Source organism: Tinamus guttatus, unplaced genomic scaffold, assembly GCF_059628265.1.
Source record: "Tinamus guttatus ecotype Peru unplaced genomic scaffold, ASM5962826v1 Tinamus_guttatus_pri_ptg000271l, whole genome shotgun sequence".
In the NCBI taxonomy this organism is placed as follows: Eukaryota; Metazoa; Chordata; class Aves; order Tinamiformes; family Tinamidae; genus Tinamus; species Tinamus guttatus.
This window is the reverse complement of record NW_028288805.1, coordinates 500516-517793: the sequence shown is the minus strand read 5'-3', so window position 1 is coordinate 517793 and position 17278 is coordinate 500516. Positions and strand designations below refer to the sequence as shown.

General features: G+C 38.5%; 1 protein-coding gene across 1 annotated transcript in view; it reads left to right on the top strand.

Annotated features, from left to right (window-relative positions):
• COLEC12 (collectin subfamily member 12) overlaps nt 1–16827 on the top strand; it is a 95211-nt gene extending 78384 nt beyond the window's left edge. Inside the window, exons 3-10 of the mRNA XM_088527242.1 lie at nt 955–1077; nt 6879–6977; nt 8891–9937; nt 11400–11888; nt 12295–12431; nt 13244–13353; nt 15021–15166; nt 15910–16827. Of these exons, the coding sequence (XP_088383368.1) occupies nt 955–1077; nt 6879–6977; nt 8891–9937; nt 11400–11888; nt 12295–12431; nt 13244–13353; nt 15021–15166; nt 15910–15929 (2171 nt within the window). The 3' untranslated portion in view covers nt 15930–16827. The remainder of the gene's footprint in view (nt 1–954; nt 1078–6878; nt 6978–8890; nt 9938–11399; nt 11889–12294; nt 12432–13243; nt 13354–15020; nt 15167–15909) is intronic.
• Nucleotides 16828–17278: the final 451 nt, after the last annotated feature.

The following is a 17278-nucleotide window of genomic DNA, read 5'->3' as shown; positions in this document are numbered from 1 at the left end:
ACTAATAGTACACAAATAGAATAGAACATCAAAGAAATGCATTTTCTGACAGACACAGAAAGCTGCATTTACCCTGATCTGCTTAACGCACATTGGATGAAAGGCTAAATCCAGGTTATTCATTTCAGCACAGTCATCAGATTGTCTTGTTTTCACACATTCATCTTTCTCCTGAATTTCTTGGTGACTTAGTCAGCTCTTCCACCACTTCCAAGCTCTTCCAGAGGATCGCATGGAGGAAACAGGGATATAGGTTCCCCACATAACAGACTGACTGATGTCAAAACCTGCCATAACAAACTCAGATATCAAACAATAAAGGTTTACATTTGCTTTTCTGTTTGAGGCTTTTTTTCATTAAACTTGTCTACCTGGAAAAATTTATCAGCATGATTCTACCAGTATAGCTCTACTACTAGTTTTACCAGCATAGTATCCCTTATTCTCTTTGGAAATCATACTCTCCAAAACAAAGTAAATAAAAATCTCCATATGGGAAGAAAGCATTCATATAGTAGCCATTTGTGATAGTGGTTGCAAAGCAGGGCCAGTACTTGTAACAACTGTTCATAATACTGCTTCATTTCTGTATTTTCATTCTGCTTGAGTATTTACTGTCTCCTGTTGCCGGCATAGGGAGTTTGGATGCTGAGAGGTGCTACTGTGTGATTTTGACAAAAGCTATTCCAGTAACTTTGACTTCCAAAACTCCCCATGGCTTGTTAGCACCTTCTGAAAGTTTTATCCCGTGAAACAGAACCTATTTCTCCTTAACACAGTGATGCTTTAACAGCTATAGAAGCTCTTCAGGCCGCACAGGCAAATAGCTGCCTGTCTACTGTCTGCTAACAGAAATATTTCATTCCTTAGAAAATGGAGGAGAAAAATGAAGAGATAAAATCAGCAATTTGTTCTTTGCCCTTGTCTTAAAATTCTTAAAATCTTCTTTTGCAGGTATTCAAGAGGGGACTCAATGTACCAAATGTAAAAATAACTGGGCACTGAAGTTTTCCATCATCTTATTATATATTTTATGTGCCCTGTTAACAATTACAGTAGCCATTCTGGGATACAAAGGTATGTATGTATCAAGCACAAAGTTTCACTTTTGAGTTGTAGAGAGTCTCTCTGCTTGTTAGACAATTTATTATGTTTTCACATCAAATATGAGTATGTTTGGCAGTGCCATTTCTTGTACAATTGACACATATCAAAAGCTGCAGCCTTAGATTTGCACTTTAAATAGTTACATTGTTAAATTAGATTAGAAATTATCTAAGAAATTTGAGAAAAAGGTTAGAACAAAATGATCTTTTTTTTCCATCATGAAGGAGTATTATTAGCTGAAGGACTCAAAACTCAGTGCTATATTGCTGATCTTTGAATCTATAGGACATTCACCTCGCTATACCTTGATTTTGCTAGACTTTATTATAGATACCAGCATCTTTCTAGAATAAATATCTTATTTAATGGAGAGCCTGGAATGATCTTAATATAATTGTAATACTTATTCCAGGTTCCAAGTGTAGGATCAATATTACTTTGAAAAGAAAGTTTCAACCAGGAAGGTGGTGCCAAGGTACTGGGTTATCCACAATTACTTTAAGGAGGAAACTCTAAAGGCCCTTTGAAGATGCAGCAGTAATTTCGGGAGCCCAGCTGCTGCCAGCTGGGCGACCCAAAAATGGAGGAAATTGCATTTGTGCAAGTCCAGGGTAGGGCACATTGCAAAAAGCTGCTTAAAGTTGCCGTATACAGTGGTGACTAATTGGCTGTAGCCACCTCAGTGTGCTTATGAGCAGCTCCATGTCACGGTCTGCGTGTTGTGCGGTCACCTCCCTAAAAAAGTTAAAGGCATGAGATGTGAGACTCCGCTAAGGAAAAGAAAATGAATAGCACTGGGAGTATTACAACTGGACCCTGCAGAAAACCAATTCTTTGAGTATGGCTTTGAGCATAGCTTCAAAACCCTCCGAGAAGCCGGGTGAATACTCATGTGATTAGCATGCAGTGTGCTGTGCACTGCCAGCAGCTGCACTCCTAGCAGAACTGACATCACCTTTGGTCCTGTGCCAGCAAAGAAAAGGAAACTGTAGAAATAGAAAGGGATAAATAGTTATTTAAAAGGACAGGTTATGGTTTAGAGTGGGAAGAAAATGAAAACTGTTTGGGTTAGACGGAAAATTTAACAAGGGAAACGGGTAGGTAGAGTGCTTCTTTTTAATATAAAACATAGAGATGCTCTAAAACATAGATGCTCCTTTTTGACTATAAACCATAGAGAATGTAGTACATGCAAATACAATGTAAAGAAAAAAAAAGTATGTATATGTATATAATTGATTGGATATTTTCCCAAAGAATGTGTAACTGCCCTCTGAAAGAAAGGTTCTGAGGAAAAGAAATTTGCAGGATTCAAAAGCTTGTCCTTGATGTATAAAGATAAAATCATTTGGCAATACAAGCTGGAGAGATATAAATCTGCAGAGATCTGCTTACAACAGGTGAGGGTGTGATCATTCCAGTCTATAACCCAGACACTAAATGTCTGGAATTTAGAGGAATTTTCCTCAAGAGAGTTTTATTGCATGGCTGTAATAATGCCGTTCTGGCACTTACTAGAAGAATCAGATCTTACTTGGCACCAGAAAGAGTATATCAAGTTGGAAGGACCATTTGCTTTGGCAAACCTTTGTTCATGTACATGTAAGAATAAAAGAATAAGAAACTGTCCCAAAAATCCCTTCAGGAGAAGGAGTTTCCCTCCCTCTTCTCAACCCACAGTTTCCAAGCTTCTTTCTCCATGGGCCTCCAGCACAGTCTTGTCTCTCAACTTGAGGCCGCTTTGCTGCTACATTCAATTCAATCCTACTTCTTGTTCTGGCCAGTCACTTGCGCATAAAGCTGTCATAGCTTTACCAAGCAACATGTATCATGGACGAGCACAAAAGATTTTCCTCACCCATTAAAATGCAAAAAAATAAGGATACAGGAACACAGCTAATGCACATACTGTTCACTGACCATAAGACCTCTTGGTGACTACTCCATCTAAATTCCAAGGAAGGAGGTATATGTTGGAAATCAGTCCTTCTCAGTCCAAAGTCCTTCAGTAATTCCAAGCAGCAAATTATCATGTCCCAATAAAGCCTTTTGTACCCTCCAGTTTGAGAGCTCTATCTCTGCAATGCCTGAAGTGCTAATTTGCAGGGAAACCATGAGTTAGGCAGAACCCCAGCTCAGCTGGAAAAAAAAAAGCAATATCACAGTACATAGTCAAACAAATTATTGCTTTTTTTTTTTTTTTTTTTTTTTAGTTAGGAAGGAATTAAGCCTTAAAGGAAGAACGGGCCTCAAAATAAAATTTTATAAAGCTCTTGAACTTTCCCCTCTGCATCAGAATTTGGCTTGTCTTTTTTATTGTGATATTACACTGAAAGAAGGAATTCTGCTGGCATCAGGGATTCTTTTAATCTCTTAGCTAGGTTTCCATTAAACTTGCCTCCTACACTTATGTTTATAAAGCCCCAAACTACTTTTAAAACCTTCATTTCCTACGTGGTATTTAGATATCCTTTGTGATTTAAAATGTTAAAGCTACTAATCAGCAGATTAAATATGGCAGGCAAAAATAACTCAATGGGAGGCAAAACAAACCTCCAAATTGGTGGTAAAAACTGCATAGTAAGCTGGAGAAAGCTAAAACCAAAACATGAATTAAACATCAAGGTCATCAAGGAATGGCAAGTTGAGTTTACTGTTAGTTTACCTTCAGAAACAAAAGTACTAAATTATTTCTAAGATCTTAACAAAACATATTTTTCATATGCTTTCTTAAATAAAATGCAGAAAAAAGCAACCCCAAAGTTATAATTTTTCTCTCACCAGCCAGTGTCTGTTTAAAGTGAATGATCATCCTCTGACTCACTCCAGTAAGGGAAGTTAACATGTCCTGAACTTGAATTTCTGATAGTTGTCTAGTTGTCTGTCTGAGGTCAGTCTTTATTTTGAACTTTTTTTGACTAGTGTCCATTGTGACTTTCATCTGCTTATTTTAGCTATCTCTCAGACAGTGTTTGTCATTACCTCAGGTCAACATGCACTAGTGAGATGGGACTTTTTATTTCCGTTTCTTGACTGAGCCTCAGAGAGTGGGTCCAATGCTGACTTCTCACTGTTCTGGTCAGCAACTGCTTAAAGTTTTTGCTTCTTTTGGAGAATCTTTAACGAATTTCTATGGTGATCTGATCAGAAAGCGAAACTGTTCTTTGCAACAGAGAATATTTTTGCCTTATAGATCACAAAGAGGCAGAATTAAAATAAGGGAAATGTTTGCCCAACCGAGCTAATTCTGCACTTCACATCAGTTAATCTGGGTAAGGCACTGACCGTCTAGTGTCAAAAAGACAGCATCTTTCAGGTCAGACCCTACTGATTCAAGGCTGTTTTCTAGTTTCCAGTTGCACAATAAAATTAATTTTACTACTTTCTGTTGGAGATGAACTATTGAGGATTGAAGACTTTTTAAGAGGTATCATTAGTGAACCTTCAGGCCAAGCATAATCTTCCCCAGATATCACAGCCAATTGTAACCAGTACGAGTAAGGCTTACTGCTGCCTCAACAATTTTTCAGGTATTCCACACAAAAAGCATTCATACCTACAGACCAGGTGCCACGTTTTTAATGCATTTTTTCAAGTTTTGACAGGGAAAATAACATACTTTGTTCTACTATGTACTGACTGGATTTCTCTTATTTTCATGCTTCAGACTCTTCAGGAGAACATTTTAATCCAGATTTCCACTGTCAGATTCTTTTTCTATCATGAAAAAAAACTGCATCAAATCTCAATTTCATAAGCTTCAAAGCTGAACTACAGACTGGCATTCATTTGGGCTATGAAAGGAAGAAGCTGCACTTTGCTTTCATTAATATTAAGAAATATTCATTTGCACTGGAGAAAATAAGCAATTATTACACTGAATCATGATTAACAAGGTCTGTAGTTGATGAGATACTGTCCACCAAGGCCAAGCCAATGTTTAGCACAAACACTTGGAGTAGGTCTAATTTTTAAATCCAGATGCTTTTGCTATGTTGTCCATAAGTTCCTTGAGTGTGTTTTATCCTTCACAGTGAATATCTATAGACAAAGCAGAACACCTAGAGCTAACCAAAAAGAAAAGTAAACATGTAGGGACCTGCACTCACTGGATGTGATACACAGATGTATATAGGCATCAATGGAAAACTAACTGCAGGATTGCTGAGTTGGGCTCCAACCTAGAAGAGACTTTGGGCAGGAGAAGCAGAGAATCAAACTGACTTTTTTTAGGAAAAAAAAAAAAGAAAAGAAAACAGCACAAACCATATCAAAGAGTGTCTCTAATAGGCAGAAGAACCAGTGAAACACTGGTTTCTTGGGGAAAAAAAATCCTTTCTAAGGCAAAGGGTATTAAGCAGTGGCCCCCTGAAAACGCAAAGTCAGTATTGTAGCCTGGATCTGACATTTAGCAGCCAAGCTGCCATCATCCCAAATACAGAAACCTGCCTCCAACTCTACTTTTATGAGCACAGAAAAGCCTCTGTTTTGCTGATTTGTTTGCAGTGGGGAAAGGAGAAAGAAGGTAGTTCACCAAAGGATGTCTGGTTTCCTCAGACCTTGAGACGTTTTCTCTGATGTAACTCCACTCACCTCAGTGCAGTTACACCAGTGATAATTTTCTCCTGTTGTTTTTCCTGTTGATTTTTGGGAGCATTAAAAGCCTGTGATATATCTGTGGTAACTTGTCAGAAAAGCAAGTTAATAAGGAATCAAGAAGGAGTTATCAAGGTGGACTATGTTTTAAAGGCCAGAGGTGCTTGTAGTTGCTAGTAAGTAGCAAAAGATCCCCTGAATTTCCATTTCTGGTAGAAAATAATTCCTCATGTGGCAGCAACTTTTTTGAGGTTGTTTCCTGGCCGCAGATTGTAGCTCCTGCCCCCACACTGTCCAACAGAACCGGCTTCACTATCCAAAGATCTGGGAAGCACCTTATTTCTTCTGTATGAAAGAGAGTGGCTGGCACCATGCTTCATGTAGGGTCAATGCAGATCCATTCTGTTCCCAACATAGGCAAAGGGTTAAATAATCTGGTGATGAGAAGACATTTCTGGTCCTGGTTATGGTTTGAATACAAAAACATATCAAAGTAAGTTTGGCATGGATGCTGAAAACTAGCCTTGCATGCATTGCTTCAGCAATGTTTTCATCACTGTGAGCCACTCTAGGCTCCTATTTGTTGTGCGGTCTTTTTCAATTTCTGTATCAAGCCACCAAAACATCTGATTGACTCAGTGACAAGAAAATGGCTCAAACATCATCCAAAAAAAAAAAAAAGAGCACATCAGAGAAAGCCTTAAATCTGCACTTGAATGACCATCCATTCAATCTTAATGAGCTGGAATGGTTGGAAGAACATTTGGAGTGCTGTGTGTAATTAAAAGGTGCTCAAAAGTATTTTAATAATTGCATCTTCAAATTTGTGCAGAGTTTGATAGCTTGATGGCTTGGAGGCAAGGCACCAGGAAAACTCTCAAAAAAGGATTTTCTCATTCATGAGAGGGACTACTCATTAGCAAAAAATGGTTTGGTGAATGTTGGCATGCTGAAGAACTTTCTGGAAGAGTGCCAGGTCACGTATTCAGATAAGAGATCATCTTTCCAATATTTAACAGAATTACAGTAGAATTTAGTGGAGAGAAAGGCAATTTTAAAGGGATTTTTATGTTTGATACTGATAAGGTTCTTTTAGTTTGCTTCATCTTTTACTATCCTTTCTATCATAATTTCACTTTTCTTCTTTTCATAACATACTGTTCTGTTTCTCCTAGTTGTAGAAAAAATGGACAATGTGACAGGTGGCCTGGAAACATCCCACAGAAGATACACAGAAAAACTCACAGAGGTGGAGAGTGGTCTGAAGAAATTAGGTAATTTACACGCAAGCAAAGCCCTTTCCATAATGCTTTTAGAGTATTCTGCTGGTGGATAGGGGCTGGGGATTTGTCTGCAGAATCTCTGACCATGACAAGATATAATATTTATGTTCCAATATCTCAAGTTCTTAAAAATATGTATACATAAACTTGTAGTTTATATAACTAGCTTATTATGGACATAGACATAGATAGATAGATATACACATATGCGCATTTGCTTCTTGAAACACATTTTGCTTAGCTTCTTAGACCTTTTTTTTTATTTTCAAAATGTACGTTCTGAAGTATTCACACACTGCATTTCTCAAAGATACAGGGTAATTCAGTGACAGGTACTTGCAGTGATACCTTTATGGAAGTGAATCTTGTACTTGAAAGAACGTGCAACATTTTAGGGTTGTTTGGTTGCTTAAATCACAACTTAAAGGACCTTTGATTCAGCTTGTTCACAAACATTTTTAGCACTACTGACTGGATGGCCCAGAACTGGCAAGATGCTTAAGACTATCCGTTCCCATTTAAGTTGACTTGCTGTGGAAGAAGTTAAAATAGTCATGGGGCAATGTGTGTGAGTCTCATAAAAGTAAGAGAGCTGTTTTGGAGTTAGAGAGATAGCCACATGGCATAAATGAAAGAAAGGCTTTTAGGGATTGTCTATGGCAGTTGTCAGAGCTACGTGAGGAATACAACTAACTTGAGCTTTAACTGAGATGAAAATGTGTAGCTGAGACAGTCCTAGAGTGAGACCAATAACAGGGAGAGGAGCTGCGCTTTGGCAGAGTGTCAATTTGCACCAGAGTCCCCAGACAACTCAGGCTGAAGTCTCTCTTTCAATCCACCATTTGTTATTAGCCATCATGACTCATTCAAACATACCAGAAGAAAGCTCCATACCCAACTGTTTTTTTCACCGCAGTTTATGAAAACCATCCTGTCTTCTCTTGGAATCATCTCAAGACTCTGTAATTCATAGACATAGCTGGACTTAGAGGAGGATAAGAATATATGAACTGTGTGTAGCAGAGGGAAATGATTGAGGTCAAGAAAGGGAATCTTCCCTAAAAGTGAGTGTTGAGTGCTCATTTCCTTGGTTTCTATGTCCTGGTTGATGAGCTGGGCAGCCTTGAGAGCTTAATCACATTCAGATGAGCTCCCAGAAGTATACTCTGGAGCAGTGTAAGCAAGAACAGAGATGTTCCTCAAAGATTAAAGGTTTTGCCTTCCCGAATCTTGGAACATGAGGAAACAATAACAGCAAAAGAAATGTCATTAAAAGCACTCATGGTATGTTAGAGAGAACTGGAAAAAAAAAAAAAAAAAAAAAAAAAAAAGCATCATATCCTGTCATATCTGGAGTAGCCTGCTGGTGAAGCTTTTGTCTCAAGCTCAGATTGTTTTACAACAGACTTTAGTCTGTAGACAGCTATATAGTCTGTACTATATAAGAACTATTCTAAAATTAAAATCAATTAAAGAAAAAGCTATATATACTAAATCACAACGAAAAGATTTCACTGGCAGAATAAGGAAGAATATGAACTGTTAAATTCTGCTCCTAAACTTCCATGAAAAAGAATAAGTGCCAGCTTCTCCAATATTTTGAATTCTGCTTATCATTCATTTTTTATTCAGGATACAAGCAGTACTTTAAAGCACTTATTCATCATAATTCTTAACTGTATTTTTTCCCATATATGACTCACCATTATGTTCTTCTCAGCAAGACACAATGTCTTAACCTAATTCTAGTGGCAAAACATTTCTTTATGGTTTCTCTCTTCTGGACAAGATAGTGTAAGAGTTCTACTGATTGAACATTTTGACAGTCCGACTGTATTTAATACCATGCTTGATAATACTACATTTTAAAAAGTGCATCTTTTCATTTTTTTCCTGTCTAACAGATGACCAAGCTGGACAAAAAGCCATGAATACAAACACTGAACTGTCTAGCTTCAGATCAGATATTCTGGCTCTTCGTCAGCAGCTTCATGACATTGCAGAGAAAACTACCAGAAACAAAGATACACTGGAGAAGCTGCAAGAGTCTGAAAATGTGTTAGATGATAGACAGAGCCAAATGAAAAGTGTCTTAGATAGCAACTCTTTCATGATCATCAGTGTCAATAAGACTCTTCAGGCATATACTGGCTATATCAACAATCTTCAACAGGACACAAGTAATATACAAACAAATCTGCAAAACCAAGTGCACTCTCATAATGTGGTCATCATGAACCTAAACAACTTAAACCTGACACAAATACAGCAAAGAAATCTTATAAGTGCTCTGCAGAAGTCAATGGAAGATACAAGTTTGGCCATTCTAAGAATCAAGAATGACTTTCAAAATCTGCAACAGGTTGTTCTTCAAGCCCGGAAGGACACAGATTGGCTTAAGGAGAAAGTACAAAATTTACAGACTTTGGCAGCCAACAACTCAGCATTGGCAAAAGCTAACAATGATACACTTGAAGACATGAACAATCAGCTCAGCTCCTTCAGTGGACAACTGGAGAACATCACCACAATAGCCCAAGCAAATGAACAAAATCTAAAGGATCTCCAGGAACAACATAAAGAATATGAAAACAGAACTGCTGCCAAATTCAACCAGCTAGAAGAGCGGTTCCAAGTCTTTGAAACTGATATAGTCAACATCATTAGCAACATCAGCTACACCGCTCACCATCTACGGACACTGACTAGCAATCTCAATGAGGTCAGGACAACTTGTACAGACACCTTAAGTAAACATTCAGATGAGCTGATTTTTATGAACAGCACACTAGCCAATATTCGCTTAGACTCTGCATCTCTCAAGGTGCAGCAGGATTTGATGAGATCAAGACTAGATGTTGAAGTTGCCAATTTGTCAGTAATTATGGAAGAAATGAAGCTGGTAGATTCCAAACATGGCCAGCTCATCAAGAACTTCACTATCCTGCAAGGTATGCAAACTTTCTAATGATATCCGTTACAGTCTGTATTGAATTCCTGCTTGCAGGACCTTCTTTAATTCTGTGAAAGGTATTTTTCCCTACTACATGCTTTTTTTTTTTTTTTCGCCATTGTATAATCCTAAACTTTAGAATTGAAAGTATAGCTTGAATTTTCCTGCTTTACTAATACTCATACCCTTTCTTTGCATACCTGGAATGGGAATGTTATGAAAGAAGGTTCTGACTTAGCAGAATTTTATTCCAACTGACGGAATGGATCTGCTTTTGATTTAGTTTCTAAAATAAGCTAGTGAAGGTGTGGAACCTCAAGAAACCAGTCTCTGCAAAGGAGAAAATTGCTAAAAAATATAAGCTGGACCATTCCCAGGAAGGTCCACCCTTACTGAAAAACAAGTTACTATTTCACTTTAAGCCAGTTGTTAGCCTGCCAGAACACATCCTACTCTGCTTAGTTTTTAATCCTTGGATATTTTATTTTCTCCAGAAATAAATAACATCAAGTTTAAGAGGCTTTTCCCAGCCAAGTATTCTTCTAAATGAAAAGAACACTCATATTGCCAACCTGATGTGAGCCAGTCAGGCCTGAAACTATAATGACAAATATATATCCTTTTCTTCAAATAGAATCCAAATACAATAAATCTGACTTAGAGCCAAGATTATACATCAATCACCTTAACCTTTCTCATTTCAACCCTATCTGAATGACTCCAGTGTAGAAATGTATCTCTGATGTAGATCTGAGAAGAAGACATTGGCAAGTAATTTGCTCATCCATGATCAGAATCCAAGATTATTTTAATGCTTGTGTATGAAAAACTGTTATAATATTCCCATTTCCTATCATATGTATTATTCTTTTTTCATTATAATCCACAAGTTAGCAGATAATGCTTCTGGTCTTTCTTCACAGCTGGCCTATTGCTCACTATCCATCTCTCTTTTAATCTCCTTTTGACAACCTAATATTGACAGAGCAACAAGAAGGGTCATCAGAGCAGTAGCAGTCCTGTAGTCTAAGAGAGGAGAGACGGGGCTGGAAGGAAAAAGAAACATAGCAGAACGAGAGTGTCAAAATGTAATACTGCATTTACTTACTGTATAAACAGCACAGGGTTTGTCCTGTAGAGAGTAGCACCTCAGCTGGTCACCTATGGCATTATGTGGCTGTCCAGTTCACAGGACAAGTGCATCAGAAGATTTTCTTCTGTATCTTGTACTTCAGAGACTCAGGAAAGAGCAGTGCTATGTAATGCCTGAAAAGCAGCTATACTTTTACAAGTAATTTTGATCAGGCTTTCAATATGCTGAATATCCAGTATGGCTAGTCTGAGATACATTAAACAAGAACCCCCAGTGGGTTTTCTGTTTTTTTTTATTTTTATTTTGTTTGTTTGTTTGTTTTAATGCGCTTACTTTGAATAAACTTTGAATGTTTATACTGTTTCAGGTCCTCCTGGTCCAAGGGGACCTAAAGGTGACAGAGGAGCTGTAGGTCCTCTTGGCCCCGCTGGTGTAAAAGGACAAAAAGGAGAGAAAGGAGAGCCAGGACCTCCAGGACCTGCAGGCGAAAAGGGCCCACCTGGGCCAACTGGGCCACCAGGAGAAAAAGGAGGGAAAGGTTCAAGAGGATCACCTGGCTCCAAAGGTCAGAGAGGCTCTCCTGGAAAGACAGGTCTGCCAGGACCAAGTGGAGATCCAGGGCCACCAGGGCCACAAGGAAAAGACGGTCCTCCTGGGCCACAAGGCCCACCAGGATTTCAAGGACTGCAAGGAACAGTGGGAGAGCCAGGGGTGCCTGGAGCTCGAGGACTGCCTGGGCTACCTGGAGTCCCTGGGCTGCCTGGTCCAAAGGGCCCACCTGGCCCACCGGGGCCCCCAGGTCCAGGAATGCCAATGGCTCTACAGAATGAACCTACATCAGTGCCTGAGGCTAATGGTAAGCTATTTAAACACCGCGTGGACTCTGCTACTGAGATACGAATCTATTTAATGGAGAGTGCCCAGCAGTGAGATACTGGTTTAAGATCACCTCTGTTGCATGAGTATCTACTTAATTGCTGAGATTCCTAATAAGGAACACCTTCTTGGTCTTCCTTCCAATGCTCTGAAACAGATTTAATATCTACAGCTAAAGAGAAGGCAGTAGCAATAAATCCCCTTGGTCATGCTGGTTTCATACTCTGAGCCAGGCTCCTGGTAAGCACGTTCTCCAAGTATTTTGGACAATACCGTGCTGTAGAGGGGTGGGTAACCCTCCACTGAGTTTTAGACCCACGCAGAAAGATACTGCTGACTCATTGATTTATCAGTAATTAGTTTAACACCAAAGTTTCACACCACAGGTTGTTCTCCTCACTGGAAGAACTTTACAGAAAAGTGTTACTACTTTTCAAATGAAAGAGAAATTTTCGAAGAGGCAAAGCTATTCTGTGAAGAGAAGGCGTCGCGCTTGGTTATCATAGACAACAAAGAGGAACAGGTAACTTCTCTTTTTGCTTTTCACAGAGAAGCTTTGAGGGGATTCTGCATGTGGAAGCTACAGGGCAAGTGGGAAGCTGAAAGCATCATTAATTCATACACAGGGAAGTAGACACAGTGATGGGCTCCAGGTAGCATTTTATCCACTTGCTGGCACCTCAGCAGCTAGTCCATGTTCAGTGCGAGTGGAGCACAACGCACATTGAGTACATGGGCAAGTTGGTGAGAATTTAAGGAGTTTTGAACCTTTGAAGATGAAGTCCATTGTACATTGCATATTATTGAAATACATTTTTCTGGCAGTGTTGAAAATATATGTATATATTATCTCATGTAAAACACACAGCTTAGGACTACTTTTGTGGCTCACAAATTTTTTTATCTAGTTCTAGATATAGCTATGTTTTAATTACTGTGCTAGATATTTTTTTCATGGCTATGTAGCAGTGGGAACACCAAGATATAACTGCTTACTCCTTGCTGTTTTTTTCTTCATATATACCTATATGAGGTTGTCTGTGGCTTTATATCAAGATACTTTTCATGATTATCTTTTTGTTTCACATGCAAACAACATTATGGAGGGGAATTATATTATATTATATTATATTATATTATATTATATTATATGTATTGTGTGTATATATATAAAGTAAGGGATTGCAGAGCTAACTCATGAAACATCCTCAGCTCACAAAAATCTCTTTAGCCTTTCCTGATCTGGTAAGAAAGATGCTCCACAAGCAAGAGTCACCCATTAGCTCTGAACAGGGTCCTGTTTGTTTGTTCTGAACTGAGATCTTTCTTCCACAGCAATGGATAAAAAGGCAGATTCTTGGGAAAGGCAGCTTCTGGATTGGACTTACAGATTCAGAGAAGGAAAATGAATGGAGATGGCTGGATGGATCCTTACCGGTTTACACGTACGTAAATAAAGAGCAGTGGTGTTTATTCTGTGCAGATGCAACTATTATTACTGATAGTTCTCAGAGCAACATCTAGAAATTATCCAGTGAATTCAGAAATTTGTTGTTAATCCTTTACTTAAGGTGCCACTGAACTATTTATTTCTCTCTCCCTTTGCCATACACAATACTTTATTTCCTCACCAAGAGGAAAACTGAATATTTGGATGAAAGAATCGCATAACTACGCAGCCCATGTTTCTTGCCAAAACATTTGCTCCTGACTTTTATTACAAAGTGGAGATGGGAAGCACAGACAGTTGTTTTCTGAGTTTTTTTTCTGTCTTGGTTTGAATTTTCCTTATTTGCATTTCAACTGGCTATAAATAGAGTGCTCACTGATAAAAAATGACTGGCCTTTAGATAAAGCCCAAATCCAAGTGGAAAACATTAAACATAAGGAAAATGCATGAAATAAGGTTGTCTGAGCTTTGGCCAGCTGAGAATAGAATTGGCAGCTCTCCAGGAATCATTGGGCTACACCTAATTTGTCCTAAATAGAACAGATTGCAACCACCCAAATTTTTAATACTGAGAGTGGACTAAAGAATTTATAGAACTGAGCATGCTGTGCTCCAGGAAAACAGGCAGATGTTATGAAATGATTAGCTGTGATCTCATTGGTGTTCATTTTGATGAGAAATATGGAAAAAGTCAGATGTATTTCAAATGAGCCATAATACTTTTCCCTTTTCCTCCCTCCTACCCTTCATCTCTCTGTGTTTATGGCAGCGTTGTGACTGATTCCTGCTTCAGCTACTACTTCCACTAGGTCTCCACCACACTGTGGTTTTAGGTGGCCTGTAGTAACCTTTGAGCTGTCAGTTACAGATTTCTGAAACATTTAATTATTTCTGGAAAGCTGTGTGTCTTCCCAGGTGTGTACTCAAACCCTCTGTCAGGCAGGCATGTTTTTTAGCTGAATACAGACCATATCAGCCAGCAATCACAAGCTCAGTTCAACAACCTGTTTCTTCAAGAAAACGGAGCTTTTAAGTCCCAATGTTGTCTTCCTTATTAAACAAAAAACAGGATGAGGAGGAAACATTTGCTGTAAGGTCTTCACATACTGCATTAAATTGCACCATCGAGGCTTTTTGATCTCAGAAGATCTGTGTACATAGACTTTGCTAATTATGTGTTGGTCTGAAAATTCACGTCCCATGCAAACATAGGCCTGGAAAAAAGCTAAATCTCTTTAGTGCCTTCAGAGAGGCCTGTCTCAGTGCAGCCGGAGTGCTGAGCACCTCCACAGTCTATCCTATCATCCTGTGTGTCTTGGGAGCGTGCCGGGTATTCCTAGTCCCATCTGCCGGCAGCAATGAAGGGAGCAGGTTTGGAGCAGCGTGCATGGAGCACTGTATGTGTATGTACATTCAGAAACCAAAATAAAGTTCACTGGTCTAATTTTAGATCTTGGAGCCTTTGGCAGCCTAGGGCTGAATAGATTCCCGTCCCTGTAATACATCTGTTTTCCATTTTCTGCAAGAGTCATGTATTGTTTGTTTCAACATTTATTTCCCGTTCGGAACAGATCTCATGATGTTTTTGCTAATTTTCTTGTGGTGAAAAACTGTCATGTGGGCTGCATTGTGCAATAATATCTACTGCTCTTCTGTTGAAAGAAACTGGAAAACTGGGCAACCTGATAACTGGAGCCATGGGCACGGGCCAGGGGAAGATTGCGCCGGGTTAATCTACGCTGGGTTCTGGAATGACTTTTACTGTGAAGATGTTAACAATTTCATTTGTGAAAAAGACATGGACAAAGGTGAGCAAGTACTCCATTTGATTATTTTACCCTACCTGTAGCAGGCCAAATTCAAGTACATTTCACGCAGCTAGAGGGAAGAAGATCCAGATAAATGGCTGTATGCTATAGAAATGTGTTGCTGAGGAAAAGAGTATCACCCTTAGACCTCTTCTATGCATCTCCAGGATAGCTTGAGCTTTTCTAATACTCTGTGCAATACATGCTCTCTATATATTGCACCCTGAAAGGCCAGCCTCCCAAGTGGCCGTAACATGGCATGCTCTGAATCTTGACCATCTTCTGGAGATGTTCAATGTACCTAAAACGTCAGGCAGGATATGGCATGTGTGCTGCAAACCTTGGCCATGCTGCCAGCCTGCAGGCTGCTTTTGTGGACCCAATGGCTGTGCAGTGGGCAGATCTGTTTTTTGTGATGGCTTGGGAACCAGCCTTCCAAAATAGACCCTATTTTGAGAGTTCGTGTTAAATGCATTTTGCTCCATGTGGGTGCCTAGACTGAAGGACGTCAAGTAGCAGTGAAAGGAGCTCTTCCCTTCCTATAAAAATGTTGTTTCAGCAAAACTTTATGCTTTATAGATATTTCTCCTCCTGCACTTAACAGAAATTGCTTGGGAGTTCCCTTAATTTTTTTAAGATACCACAATCTCAGTAAGCTTCCTTTTTGGAAAAACATTTATACTTTTTATGTGTTTTCGTTTGCCTGTTTATTTTTATTTTTATTTTTTTCTCTCTTACTATAGCGCAAATATTTGGAGTGTAAGAGGCTGCGAATTTACAGATATCTTCATATTATGGAACTCTCCTTAAAGAAGAAGAAAGATCGTGGGAGAGATCAACATCTCCTGCCAAAACAGAAAAAAATAAAGCAAGCACTGAAAACTGTTTTAAGTGGAATTCAACAGCAACTCTTCTTCAGCATCCTGAAACTATTCCAGGGCTTCCAACCCACAATATCAGGAGCTTATCAGAAATACAGTTGGACTAATTCATTTATAGATTTTCTTCCCAACCAGTAACTACATACATAAGTAACTTTGTCTTTGGAGAAAAGACTTTCTGTCAATCTGTTTAAGACTGTTGGTCATTCATTTATAGAAAAACATATAAAGCAACTGTGTGAACAGTATGTTCATTTGCTAAAATCCCAAATGTAGGAAAATTATACAGATACACGAATATATAGATTTTATATAAATATATATATATAGTCCAACTCTTATCAATAATATGGAATATACTTTTAAGAGCTTTTAAAACTTTGTATTTTTGTACAAAATATTTGCTTTTTACAATTGTTCTCTTTTTTACTGACTTTTTTTTTTTACAAATATAGTGCACAGGAGCCAAAGAAAACAATAAAGGTACTAATAATTCATTAAGGTTTGCTACCAGGCCTAGCTCAGCTATAGAGAAATATTTTGCTGGTTAGAAATATTTGTGTTTTCCCAGATGAATTGCTCCAGTTAAATAACTTTCAAAGCACATTTTAGATAGATAGCGTTTTCCTACGCTAGTCTTGCCTATGTGTGTAACAATGAAGTTGACTAAGGACTAGATATTCATTATAGCTCTGATCACAGTCAGTTTTACATCAGGGTACTATGCAAAGTCCAGACTAATACTTTTCCTTCTTTCTAACTTTCCTTCCTTCCTACCTTCATTCTTCTTTTCCTGCCTTTCTTCCATTCTTGAAAAAAAATGCCACAGACGTACATCGCTGACTTATTATAGCAATTTTGAAATGTTTTCATTCTTTCTCCATAGTCGTAGGGAATTCTACCCTGGTTGGTGCTGTCCAGATGAAAAATTTTATAAGATTAGTAGCAAAAAAGCTGCACATGCTGAAATACATTTCCTTCTAAGATAGATTTTAAAAATTGGTAATAAAAAACATGCCATACTCAGAAAAGTATAATCAAATTGCATTTCTCTAAAGTGCTTTGTAAACTGATCTCATTATTTCCTTGGACCAGTACTTATTTCCCAAACACCCTTGAAAATAACATACGCTACCAAAGGGAACACAGTGTGCCTAATGAGATGACACCATCACCCAGGCAGTTTCCTCTGCAATCCCATGAGCTGTCATTTAGGCAGCAGTGCAACTTA